Below are 14,726 nucleotides of genomic sequence, written 5' to 3' on the forward strand. Positions count from 1 at the left end.
ATCATTGAGAAAAACACTATAAAGTGATACTTACAACGACCAGTGATCCCTGGCTAATACCGTCAAAGTAACAGCTAAATGGTAAACTATTTTACGAAAAGAACTTAAAGGTTGTAATAAAAATTGAACATTAAATGTAAACAAACTGCGATATGTTAAATCTTTAATAAAATATATTATAAGTCTATGCACAATATAACAAAAATGTCATACACGCTTCAGTAATGTCTTGTTTATGATGATTTCATGTAACTAACAGTCATTAAATTCGTTTCGTTTATTTATTATTAACAAAACAGTACCTGAAAAGAACACAAACTATTGCGGTTTCTTCTACTGCATTTCAAAAAGTTGAGTGTGTTATGAGCTGTCATTGAATTTGATCTTAAAGAAAAGCCATTACAAAGTGTTAATTACTATTTTAAATCATTTTATTAAATATCATAAAAATATTAATTGACTTTGATAAAAGTGGAAGCATTTTTTTAAATGTCGCCTTAATGGTTATTTAGTGACGGTGGGGCTAAACACAACTTTAACACACGTACACATTTTTGCATAACAATATTTAATAACTAGATGTATATCTTAAGTAAAAAACATTAAATATGAGTTCAAGGCGATATTATAATACTTACATGAAATTCTGTATGTGAATAAATGAGATAGATAATGTACAGCATGAGAGCAAACATTAAGGTGACACAAATTTTGTCACCCTAATGCTACTGTCGCCATAATGACTACCCAGTGACAATGAACTGTCGCCGTAATGACGGTTTCGCTGTAACACACACACACACACACACACACACACACACACACACACACACACACGTGTGCAAAACCTCACATAATCTCACCACACAGACATTAAATGAAATAAATAAAGTTTGCCTATAAATTACAATGGACTGTGGAATACAGTATTACTCTTTAGTTGCTACCCTTGGTGCTCTCAATAGTTCATTAGACAGTTTGAAGGTGATTCAGTTTGTGGTTTTGGGTACTTTACTGCATAGCGACACAAGTAGGTTATTTAGTGTGGAGACCTTGCTCAAGAACACACCAAGAAAGCTGACCCATACTGGTCTAATTGTAGGATTCGAACCTGCACCCTTCCATTCACAAGTCTTGCATGCTAACCACTAGGCCACCACCATTCGGAGGTGATACAAATGTCATTAGTATTTAGAGCCTGGATGGTTTTACGGTTGTAGCCTAGATGGTATTGTGGTTGAAACTTCACCGAAGATCTTGCTGAATTTGTCTGAACATTTCAAATTATCTATTTACATCTGTCCTGATGCAGGGTGGTTTTACTATGTAAACACGCATCATATTCTGTCCCAATGCAGTGTGGTGTTATTATGTCAACATGCATCATATTCTGTCCCAATGCAGTGTGCTGTTACTATGTCAACACACATTGTATTCTGTCCCAATGCAGTGTGGTGTTGCTATGTCAACATGCATCATTTTCTGTCCCATTGCAGTGTGGTGTTACTATGTCAACATGCATCATATTCTGTCCCAATGCAGGGTGGTATTACTATGTTAACATGCATCATATTCTGTCCCAATGCAGTGTGGTGTTACTATGTCAACACACATTGTATTCTGTCCCAATGCAGTGTGGTGTTACTATGTCAACATGCATCATATTCTGTCCCAATGCAGTGTGGTGTTACTATGTCAACATGCATCATTTTCTGTCCCAATGCAGTGTGGTGTTACTATATCAACATGCATCATATTCTTTCCCAATGCAGGGTGGTGTTACTATGTCAACATGCATCATATTCTGTCCCAATGCAGTGTGCTGTTACTATGTCAACACACATTGTATTCTGTCCCAATGCAGTGTGGTGTTGCTATGTCAACATGCATCATATTCTGTCCCAATGCAGTGTGGTGTTACTATGTAAACATGCATCATATTCTGTCCCAATGCAGGTTATTATGTCAACAGATGTCATATGCTGCACCATTAAGGTTGGAACATCATTAATTTTTATCACAAATTAGTTGGAACATCCTGAGAACTTTTTTCCAAGCTGCCATTTAGCATAATCTATCAATTACAATCTTAATTTTTTAATAAAAACCAACTTCGAAGTTGTTATGGGATTACTCCTATTAATTAACAGATGGATGTTACGCATTATTTTAATATAAATTGTCTGAGAAATCAATAAATGTATTTAATTTTCAGTTATTTTCTACTTAATTCTATTACAAATATGTACATCTTTGGATATGGCAAGCATATAGACTGACAATGATGCTGTACTCACATTGACAATAACTTCTCCCTTTTTTTGCTCAAGTTTATTATTGTCACTTGATGCATTATTGCCTTAAACAATTTTAAATTCGCTTAGCCATTTTCATCAGGTCATAAAATAACCGCATCAATCTGCTCTATTTGGCGATTTAAGTCCACTTGAGTGCACCACACACTATGACAGCAAAGGCAGATGATATTCCAGCTAAGACTTTGTCTCCTACTGCCCTATTGCTTGATGTGAACAAAAGTAGTTCAGAATATAGCTCTAAATGGCAAAAAAATAAATCTGAGGTTTCTAACTCAATCTGATAAAAAAAAGTCCAAGCATGCTCCAACTGGTTCATTGCTCTTGTTGAGTCTTGTTTACATGACTGCTTGTACATAGCAAATTTGGAACACAATTGAAAATACAATCTTGGTTTTTAATTATAGGAACCTATGCACTAATGCTGATTAATAACAATCAAGAACAATGTAGATGTCACAATGCCAATGCTTTGACAATATTTACAATAACATCTGTTTTGATGGATGTGACCTTAAGTATTACATATTAACGATGGTAGGCATGCTAATATTATGGAGTAAGGGAGAGAACTCACTGAAGTACTACACCAGTGATGATTACCAATTCAGTATTTGATAAATACTATCCTGTATAATGAAATTAAAGAAACAGTTGGAAAGAACTGTTATATGTACTGAGGAAGGCAGGATTTTGATGATTTTGCATGTGCATGTCAAAGAGACTGAGAGGGAAAAAAAGGGAGAGCTGGAAATAATGTATTGTGTTTAGCAACAAAAGTCTGAATACTAAATCTGAACAATTTGATACTGGCAATATGTACAAATAGGCAATGTCCTGAAGACACCTAATATATTTCAAATATAAATATTCTGACGTTCATTATAGTTCACATGAAATACTGCAAGGCAACAAATTGCTCTAGTTGGCCATCCTCCTCATCATCACTATGAATTCAGCTCAATGGGTGTACATGATAATCCTCACAGCATGACTACTAATTTGTGCAACTAAATAAAAAATCTGGTAAAAATTCACTTGTATATACACAAGACACTGTTCGTGAGCTCAGTTAAATACAAAAATGCAATCAATGACTTTTGACTTGACTACAATGTCCATAAGGATCTGGCCTTCACAGAGGTGTAGATATATTGGTGGTCAGATATACACCATTCTCCCTCAAAACTGCTTAAATATTGGAAGTGTTGTAATAAAAACCGCATGCCAACACCACCTTTCATGCAAAAGGTGTAATATTAACAAGATTTTCAACATATTTATGGCACCATGTCTGAGGTCAAATGAGTACCATTTTCAGTGAAACTAGTTATAGATACAATGTGACCCCACAATAACATGGCAGTTGGGGTCCATAGAACCTGACCGTGTTATAGACCAAACCGTATTATAACCAACCAAGTCCGGTAACTTGAAGAAAATGTGGCATTTACCTAAAATATAGATAGTCTTTTAGCATAAATTAAATGCAGATCATTCAGGAGAGGATGCCATATCAAGATTTTTAAAATATCCATCACTGCAGCCATTGGTTGTATCAGCATCTGTATATTTTATCAGTAATCAGTTGTTTTGGAGAAGTAGCTTTAACAATATTTGCCAAACAGTTGGAGGGAATATTAGCATTATTATCATTTTGGACCATATAGTTGTTGTTGTTGTTCTAGAGTTAAATGCCATTTTTCAGCACAAGATATACTATACATGGCGGCCAGTATTAATGGTGGAGGAAGAGCCCTGGAAAACCCAGGGAAGAACCACCGACCCACGAGAAGCTACTGGCAGGCTTTCCCACATACCCACGCTAGTTGAGCCTTGGACTCGAACCCACGCAGACAGAGGTGAGATGGCAGTGATCCGGAACGGTGAGCGCTTTAGACCACTCGGCCACTCGGGGCCCTGGACCATATTGTTGGAAGTGTTATAGTGAAAACCACATGTCAATGTTGAACAGCAATGGTGATACCAAACTGATGTCACAAAAAGCTTATAATAAAAACCACATATTGATTTAATCATCTGTTTGAGAAAAGTAGTGATAACAAGACATTCAAGATGACCACCTTGACAGACATGTTGTATATCATATTAGTATCATTTTCATGTAGTATCAACCAGACATGAAGGAGGAACAGTGATAAAATAAATAAGTAGGTCTAATTGGCACCATCCTTTTTGGTACCCAGTAAAGCTTAATATACATCTTTTAGCAAAAACCTTATGAAGATAAGATCATCAATTTTGACAGGTTGGTGATACGATTTTTAAGACATCCACTGTGTCAGCCATGTTATTTTAACAAAAACACAACGTCAGTTTGGTCATCAGTTAAGAATCATCCATACCAACATTTTCAAGGTGGCCACTAGGCCACTACTGTATGTCAAATCGGCATCATTTTAATTTAGTACCAACCAGAGATGATCAAAATATCTTTTGGTGAAATCCTATTATAGTTATGTTTGGCCACAGAAGCAACAATAAGTGGATTTGGTGGTCATGTTGGAGATCTGATAAACCACATTTCATTTAGTATGAAGTAGGCATACCAGGGATTCTGACATGCATATGGCTCATGCTAGAATAACTTGTGAAATCAGATCATTTTTCTTTAAATAATATACTCGAGGATGTCACCCAATAAAAGTATTTTATGCGACTCAACATTTCATAAAAATTATTAATTGACAAAGAGTATGCATAGTACCTCAAAAAAATATGTAACACCATATTCACAGGCATTCCAGAAAAGTCGGATGGTGAAGTTTAGATGACAGATTACTAAACAAGTCTTGGAGGATGCTACTGATCTGTAACCATACAATTCTGGACAAGGCTACACATTTTTTGTTCTAATGATCTGATGTGCTAAGTTGTATTTTACCACTCTTGGTCAGGAGAAAGTAACTGATGGTGCAACTTCATGGACAGTACTTTAAAAAAGAGATCACACACATGTACTATAATAACAAACTGGCTTAGTGTTGCTGACAGCATAAGCTCCCTTTGATGTTGAGTGTAAATGACTGATCTAGACAGGTGTTTGAGTTCGGCTAATATAGGTACCATTTTTATTTTAATAATTGAAACAAATACAGTTTGTTTATGGTATAGTTTTGCTCTTTTGTATTCTTTACTTTGGGTACATGTCTATGTTAATCCAAAACTTTCCTTTCTACAAATAGGCAAAACCAGAAATTTAAGTATAAAAAAAAATGTCTTTTATCGCACACAAAAAACCAAAGAAAACTGAGACCAATGAAAATAAATTTTACTACAATATACTGCAAAGATTCCTATCCTTTAAAACACAAGTTAACTTTAAATTGATGTGAAATTAATGACTGCCATATGATCATAAGTAACTTTTATTCTAGTAAGGCCTGAAAGTAACAAATACAATTATTATAAAGGAGCCTAATTTGTTATTATGCTAGATGAATAAACATATAAATTTATTTCATATTAAGAATCTTTTTTTTAAAAATGAACCTATTTTTATGCCAAGAACAGAACTTATTTTGGTTTGCAATACACACAAACCCTTGTAATATTAGTTCTTTTAATCTGCTATAATGGAATATCTAAAAATATATTGCAACGAAAATTACAAGAGATGAGGGAATGGAGGTAACAAGTCAACTTGACCAATCCAAATACCTAAGTACTTGGACTGACTACACAAATACCTTCAGATTATGCACCCAAATGATCTTTACAGCTACTGTGTCTCAACAGACTGAAAAAGTTCTACAACCTCCAAACCTCCATTAAGAACTCATTAAATTAAACTCCCACTCCGTTCAGCACAGGAAACCTTAAAAATTAATACATTTTCAAATGTTGTCAAAAATGATGCTGTTTTTATTTCCACACTCGTTATACACACCCCTTTGGATTATATTCAACAAAGTTGTGGTTTCCATAGTTTTCAATACATATCAGAATGCATGGTTATTGTACTATGATCAAGAGCCATAACTCTGAAATCATAAATGAAATCTGATCATTAAACTTATCCGAGACTTAGCCGAGTATGCCGTTATGGGTCTATCAAATGAATAATAGAAAAAAATGATTAGATGTCATTGATTTGCATAACTTGTGCATCTTCTCAAAAACTAGGCTAGCCTAATGAAAAACTGTGCAAAAACAGATTTTTTGTGGTGTCGGCAGAGGCATTCATCATTTTTTTTAAAATTTCAAGGGTTTTATTAACGTTTCCTTCACTGTTTTCAGGCTTGTTTTAGATTTCTAAGGTCAAAATAAAAATGTTAAATTCTCCAGATTTTTTATGTCTGTTGTGTACCCTGCTATTCTATCTTAAAGGAAACAGCTCTGAGATACTCAAGCCAAATCTGTTCATCTTCAAATTTGTTCTAAATTCTTGTTGAGATAGAGCAGAAGCTTCACAGCCAATTGTGTCAAAATCTGATAAATATTGATGGTAGAGCCTTCACAGTGTTGTGCATCAGCTGTGCTTACACAATCAAGATCAGGGACCATAACTCTTGAAGAATGTACAGAGCATGCTAATCACCAAACTCATCTGAAATGCTGTCAATATGAAGTTTTACAGCCAATCTGTCTACATTCTAATAACAATATGGATGCTGAAGCGAAGTGGATGCATGAATGCATGAATGGAGACCAAGCTTTTGGTGGCTGGGGAAATCAATGCAACGAGTCTTTCATCTCTAGGTGGTGCACATGTTCTGCCACTTTGCAGATCACAGGATGTGCAAAAATCAGGCCATAATCAAGGGAAATAATTCAATGAAATATTTGCAAATGAGCTCATTACTGAAATCATTGAACTACTACTCAATGAAGCTTATCAGCCACTTCACTCATTTAAACTGCTGCTGAGCTTTACAGAAAATTTGGTTCAAATCCAATAATAAATATTGACACCAGGGCATTCACAAGATGGACAGATGGATGGAAGCATGGACAGACAGATAGCTGAAAGCATGGACAGAGAGATGGATGAAAGCATGGACAAATAGATGGATGGAAGTATGGACAGACAGATGGATGGAATCATGGGCAGACAGATGCAAGCATGGACAGACAGATGGATGCAAGCATGGACAGACAGATGCATGGCAGCATGTACAGATAGATGGATGCAAGCATGGACAGACAGATGGATGCAAGCATGGACAGACAGATGGGTGCAAGCATGGACAGACAGATGGATGCAAGCATGGACAGACAGATGGGTGCAAGCATGGACAGACAGATGCATGGCAGCATGTACAGATAGATGGATGCAAGCATGGACAGACAGATGGATGCAAGCATGGACAGACAGATGCATGGCAGCATGTAGATAGATGGATGCAAGCATGGACAGACAGATGGGTGCAAGCATGGACAGACAGATGGAAGCAAGGACAGACAGATGAAGCATGCACAGACAGATTGATGCAGATGATATCTGTTTTCCCCTTGCATTAGCAGCTCAGGATAATTACCTGTGATGGGGCTGGAACCTCTGGGTGTTGCATATGTTCAGCTACTTGGTACATAACTGGGTGTGCACCAATCAGGATATTGCCTGTCTCTGGTTCAACTGTTGGATTATCTAGTATAGAGTACAATGGAACTTGCTGAAAAAGGCAAAAAAGAATCAATCTAGTAATAAACAATAACTAATGGAAATTCTAGTGAAAGTGTTAAACTAGGGGCAAGAAAAGACAAGCAATTTTGGTGAATATTTTGTCAAGCACATGTGATGAAGCTGAAAGTAAAAAAAATGAAGAAATCTGACCATTGTATAGTTACTGGACAGACAAGGAAAGTAACCAAGTTTTACGACTGTATCCCAGAGGGCATTTAAGTATAAAAGCTTTAAGGATAACCTTGACCTTGCAGAAACACACCTACTAGTGATGATAAGCAAGTATACCAAGTGTATTCTTTTATGTTAAATGGCTCTATATAAAGTTATAGAGCAGAATGGAAACTGTTGAAGAAAACTTAATTTAGTGAGCTATGACCATTGTCTTTAAGATAGAATCCCAAATATGGTAAGCCACGTGCCTTCTAAAGATGCTATAAATATTTAAAGTGTCAGCCTTTACCTAAAATGATTTTAAATTAAAGTTAAAATTAAATAGCAGAAATGAAAGTGTGATTGACATATGGACAGATGGAAGCAAGAATACTATGTCCCTGTTGTTTTTTTTGGTGGGGGGGAGGTGTTTGCCCAAAAAACATGGAACCAAATTTTGATGTGTGATACTTATAGCCTCTTCATGCAAACATATGGTCTAGGGATTCCCCTTCTTTCTGGGACCCTAGATTAGGTTGCCCTTGGTTTAGAGATTCCCTGCCTTTCTGGGACCCTAAATTAGGATGCTTTTTGTTTAGGGATTCCCTGCCTTTCCTGGACCCTAAATTGGGTTCTTCTTGGTTTAGGGATTCCCTGCCTTCTGAGACCCTAGATTAGGTTGATTTTGGTTTTAGGAATTCCCTGCCTTCTGAGACCGTAGTTTAGGTTGACTTTGGTGTAGGGAATCCCTGCCTTCTGGGACCCAAGTTTAGGTTGTTTTTGGTGTACGGATTCCTTGCCTTCTGTGACCCTAAATTAGGGTGCTTTTGGTTTTAGGGATGCTCTGCCTTCTGGGACCCTAGTTTAGTTTGATTTCGGTGTATGGGTTCCCTGCCTTCTGTGACCCTAAATTAGGTTACTTTTGGTTATGGGATTCCCTGCCTTCTGGGACCATAAATTAGGTTGTTGTTGGTTTAGGGATTCCCTGCCTTCTAGGACCCTAAATTAGGTTGCTCAAATGATGACCCTATGTGATGCTCCCTTCACACAGGTAAATTTAATTTCTTTGAACAGTCCCAAGACTGCACTTAACATTTTGTATTAAAAGGTTTCCTTTTCCTTGGATTGATAATGAAAAGAAAAACAATAAAACAATAACAACACTTAAAAATTAAATGAAGCAAGTGCCAAATTCACCTTACTAAGGAATGTTCCCAGCTTCTCAGCAAGGTTTTGACATAACAAAGTCTACATTTTAAGTCTAAAATCTCAATGAGAGTACTGTTTCCAAGGGATCAACACTCCACTGTCCCAGAAAAATCTCCATCAATCCAACATAAGACCATTTCATCTTCTATGTTGAAATCGTCTCAAGTACTATGTGTTGTTGGTCCTAAATAAAAATGGTGCCAATCTTACATCCACTATGGCTGCCTTGATAGCCATCATAAAGACAGTCTTATCACTAATCATCCTGAATTAATAGTGATATACTGAATTGGGAATTTCAACCAATACTTCTTATTTGGTTGGTCTTAAATGAAAATGATGCTGATCCAGCATCCAGTATGGCCACCACAGGCAACTGATGCGAACAGGTGGCTCATCCAATGAAAAAATATACCATAACAATTATGCAGGTTACTTGTGAGTGTATGTGAACAGAGTGCAAAATTCTGACAGTATAATTAACAATTGGCTGAAAATAAAAAAGTCACTTAAGCATGAAAACTAGGACACAGTGCCTTATTCTTCAATGTCCAAGGTAGTTTCTAAACAGGACCAAAGAGATTAAGGGCATAAAGAATGAAGGTCTATAAAAAAAGTCAATTAAATGTGATAATTAGGTCACCATCATCTAATTGGTATCACTGAGTTACTCTTCTTGTGATGCATCCACATAAATATTATTCAGTTCAAGATATTGATGGTGTAACATGCAAATGGCTGAAAATAACAACACTCAAGCATGAAAAAAAATGATACATTGATATATTTTTGGTATGATGAAGTTAAAAAGGATTCAAGATATTTTAGAAATGGCTGAAATACAAAGTCACTAAAGCATGAAAATTAGATCACAATGACACTGGTATCATATGGGTCAGGTGCTCTTTCTCAGATGCATCCATACCAATTTCAACCAATGTAAGTGAATGGGGTCCGAGATATTGAAGGTGACATGACTGAATAAAATAAAATGTCACTTAAGCATGAAAATTAGATCCATGTGACTTAGTTGTGATATAGCTGAGTTACTCTTCCTGAGATGCATCGAAATAAAAATGTTCATGTTTAGGTCAAAGAGTGTCCTAGGTGCAGGAGACATAATGAATGAACAAATAAATGAGGAAAAACATTTACATATGAATGAATCAACAGGCAAATCCTATATCCCCATCTAAGCTCTTCAACTGTTAATAAAAACTGAAGTTTTACATTCATTAGTGTGAATTCACTATTATCTGTTGTGTTGGCCTTTCAAAGTTATTGCTGTGAATTCACTATTATCTGTTGTGTTGGCCTTTCAAAGTTATTGCTGTGAATTCAATATTATCTGTTGTGTTGGCCTTTCAAAGTTATTGCTGTGAATTCAATATTATCTGTTGTGTTGGCCTTTCAAAGTTATTGCTGTGAATTCAATATTATTTGTCAGACTGGCAAACCAAATTACCTTCTCTAGGACTGCAATGTATCTTGTAGTTTTCACAAAATACAGCAAACACCTTCCCCCAAAAACAAAGTCATTACTGTGAATTCACTATTATCTGTTGTGTTGGCCTTTCAAAGTCATTACTGTGAATTCACTATTATCTGTCGTGTTGGCCTTTCAAAGTCATTACTGTGAATTCACTATTATCTGTCATGTTGGCCTTTCAAAGTCATTACTGTGAATTCACTATTATCTGTCATGTTGGCCTTTCAAAGTCATTACTGTGAATTCACTATTATCTGTCATGTTGGCCTTTCAAAGTTATTACTGTGAATTCACTATTATCTGTTGTGTTGGCCTTTCAAAGTCATTACTGTGAATTCACTATTATCTGTTGTGTTGGCCTTTCAAAGTCATTACTGTGAATTCACTATTATCTGTCGTGTTGGCCTTTCAAAGTTATTACTGTGAATTCACTATTATCTGTCGTGTTGGCCTTTCAAAGTTATTGCTGTGAATTCAATATTATCTGTTGTGTTGGCCTTTCAAAGTTATTGCTGTGAATTCAATATTATCTGTTGTGTTGGCCTTTCAAAGTTATTGCTGTGAATTCAATATTATTTGTCAGACTGGCAAACCAAATTACCTTCTCTAGGACTGCAATGTATCTTGTAGTTTTCACAAAATACAGCAAACACCTTCCCCCAAAAACAAAGTCATTACTGTGAATTCACTATTATCTGTTGTGTTGGCCTTTCAAAGTCATTACTGTGAATTCACTATTATCTGTCATGTTGGCCTTTCAAAGTTATTACTGTGAATTCACTATTATCTGTCGTGTTGGCCTTTCAAAGTCATTACTGTGAATTCAATATTATCTGTCATGTTGGCCTTTCAAAGTCATTACTGTGAATTCACTATTATCTGTTGTGTTGGCCTTTCAAAGTCATTACTGTGAATTCAATATTATCTGTCGTGTTGGCCTTTCAAAGTTATTACTGTGAATTCACTATTATCTGTTGTGTTGGCCTTTCAAAGTCATTACTATGAATTCACTATTATCTGTTGTGTTGGCCTTTCAAAGTCATTACCGTGAATTCACTATTATCTGTTGTGTTGGCCTTTCAAAGTTATTACTGTGAATTCACTATTATCTGTCGTGTTGGCCTTTCAAAGTCATTACTGTGAATTCAATATTATCTGTCATGTAGCAGCAGAGGGGGCGAATCGGACATTTTGTCCAATCGTTATTTTGCTTAATTATTACTTTCTGCACTCAACGATCTAGTGTCGTCAGCGCCTGGTAAAAAAAAAACGACGACGTCGTTGGGGGATCGTCGCGTCGTCATTTGGTTTAATTAACACCTTCTGCGCGCCGATCCCCAGTGTCGTCAGCGTCCGGTAAGCACATCGACGACCGCGTCGATGTCATCGCCCCCTCTGCTGCTAAGTGGTTATTTACAATGAGGGTCTTTATGATCTTACAAACAGAGTGATCACTAACTCCTCCTCCTGTAGATCAATTAGGTTATTTGACTGATCGGTGAGTTTAAAATTAATTCTCGTTAAAAACCGATCATGGCATCGCATATAGACCGGATTAATCGGATTCTCAACGATTAAATATCCCGGAGGGGCTGTTGGTGAAAATGAATAAAGGATATATCCCTGTTGAGCTTGATTTGATTGATTGGTATCTACCTGGTAACTCCCTTCGATAACATCACACACTAGATTGATTGCTATCACCGATGCGATATTTACGTTGTACGGGGCAATATGCCTACCATCATCCCCGTTATCGTGTCTGAGGATATGAGTTGATGGACTGAGAAAATCATTAAGAGACTTTCTTAGTTCTGGCGCGTTGTATCCTGGAAACTTGAAATCGGGTAAATCGGCTTCTGCGATATTATACTCGGTTAGGAATTTTTGTTTATTATCATCGCTGCTATCGGATATTGCTTTAACGATTCGTTCATTGATATATTCCATGTCTGATATAAGTTGATTTAACGCCTCAACGTGTTTTTGTGCTTTTGTTTCCCATAGCCGTCCTAGTTGTAATTGGTAATCACGATTAATCCCGATAAAATAACTATTAATATCACTTAAACTAATTATGGCCGCGTCGGACAATTTAGGAGTTTCCTTATACGAAAATATCCATTGCATGGTATTCCTGTCTTGAAATGTAAACCTACTGGGTAATAATAACACGCTTTTTATAATAGGCAAATCAATTTGATAAGTGGAATCAATCTTATGATACGATTGCTCATTCATGTGTGAGTCCGCGGGGATTTCATGAGGTGGATTCTTAGGCCATCCTAGTATGGTTCTTATTGAACTGTTATAGATATCAACCATATACCCCGGTGTGCTTATTTCAATCGTCGACGATAACGTCGGTTCATGAACCGTAATAGCGATTTTTGATTCCTTTCCTGTGATCGATTTTATCCTGCGTTGAAATTCTTTATTGATTTGCTCTATTTGGTATGACCCAGTTGGTATTGTAACCTCCTCCCAGTTTGGGGTTCCATCGGGTTTATTTGTCCGTGCAAAAACCAGCGAGTTATTAGGTTGTTGTCCGTTAAATGCGTCCGCTCGAATATTAGGCCAACTGTGATATACTCGCAATTTTGCCAGCGCTATTTCCTTCACTGGAACCGGCGATGGGAAGTTCACACTAAATTCGGGTTTCGTTGACGTTATTGATATCATATTTGTTTGTACCGGAGTGGTGTTCTCCGCGATCCGCTGAAGCAACTGAAACCCTTCGGGGTTCAGCGACATTATTATTATTCGTTGTCTTTAGTGTCTAATTTCAACAACCAGGTGGTTCCGGCTTCCAGTTGAAAATCCTCGATTTTTGACATCGCGGAGCTATACAACTGGACCATCGTGGAGAATTCAACATCGGATACGAACAAATTATCAATCGATAACGAGATCAACCCGGATAATTTCGAGTAAGCGTCGGATACTATTTGATGTTTTACTGTATACTCGTTGAGTTTTTTCTGAAAACACGATGATATCTTCCTAGTGATTGCGTTGGCAACTCCAGCAACTGTTGTCATCGCGGAGACAGCGATTGGAACAGCGATCGGGGTTATCGTGGTCACCGTGGATAAAATAACACCGGCGCCAGCTACTATACCCGATACCGAGTACACGACCGCGTCGATGGCGGTTATTTTTCGGCGGTATTTTTTTATTTTTGCACGGTATTGTTCGGAAAGCGTTTTCAAGTTCGCGGAAAATTCTTTTGCGGTATCGAATCGATATTGATGTGACGTCGGTGATACCTCTGATTCAATTTCCTTGGTGGTCATTTTTATTTTAAAAGAGCTAGTGTTTTTAATTACTTAGATTCGCTGCAAATTCCACATACCATGTAATGTTTGCCCGGGCTAGATTTCTATCAACAGCATAAATTGTAAACTGTTCAGTTGCGTTCCTGTCTATAATTGTTGATATTGTATTGTTAAACCCAGATGAACTCGACGATAATATATTAAACTGCATCATTGAAACCAGTGTCAATCGATAAATACCCTTGACAGTTGCGGTAATATTTACTGTATTCTGTGTAGGAGTCCAATCGAATGATCCATGCCGAATTGTGTATACTGTGTTGATGATGTTCTCATGAGGGATTTTTATTTTTTCGAATTGCTCTGCTACTCTCGGTAGTCCGTTTTTGATCGCTTCAACATCAGTTTTAATCGTTCCTATTTCCTGTATATGCGTGTCCACATCTTTTTTGTTCGCTGCAACCCTAGTAATGAGTGTATTTATTTCCTGTATATGCGTGTCTATACCTTTTTTGTTCGCTATAACATTAATTTTGAGTACTTCTATTTCCCCTTCATGCACGTCTATACTTTTTTTGCTCGCTATAGCATTAGTGTTAATTGTTTCTATTCTCTGTCCATGCGCGTCTACATTA

General features: G+C 36.8%; 2 protein-coding genes across 10 annotated transcripts in view; both read right to left on the reverse strand.

The window, feature by feature from the left end:
- Window positions 1–136, reverse strand: part of LOC149789887 (uncharacterized) — a 31,074-nt gene extending 30,938 nt beyond the window's left edge. For 2 of the 4 annotated variants that reach the window (XM_089971947.1, XM_089971948.1), the window contains exon 1: window positions 35–135. The gene's annotated coding sequence lies outside the window, so the exon portion shown is untranslated. Of the gene's footprint in view, window positions 1–34 lie in introns of all 4 variants that reach the window. The other 2 variants (XM_089971949.1, XM_089971951.1) reach the window with 2 other exon arrangements.
- The window catches only part of LOC149789886 (serum paraoxonase/lactonase 3-like), a 107,587-nt gene that overhangs the window by 42,001 nt on the left and 50,860 nt on the right, over window positions 1–14,726 (reverse strand). For all 6 annotated transcript variants that reach the window (XM_089971961.1, XM_089971958.1, XM_089971956.1 and 3 more), the window contains one exon: window positions 7,817–7,951. In XM_089971961.1, the coding sequence (XP_089828087.1) occupies window positions 7,817–7,951 (135 nt within the window). The remainder of the gene's footprint in view (window positions 1–7,816; window positions 7,952–14,726) is intronic.

This window comes from Sinohyriopsis cumingii, chromosome 10 (assembly GCF_028554795.1).
Source record: "Sinohyriopsis cumingii isolate HCF-2022 chromosome 10, ASM2855479v2, whole genome shotgun sequence".
Classification (NCBI taxonomy): Eukaryota; Metazoa; Mollusca; class Bivalvia; order Unionida; family Unionidae; genus Sinohyriopsis; species Sinohyriopsis cumingii.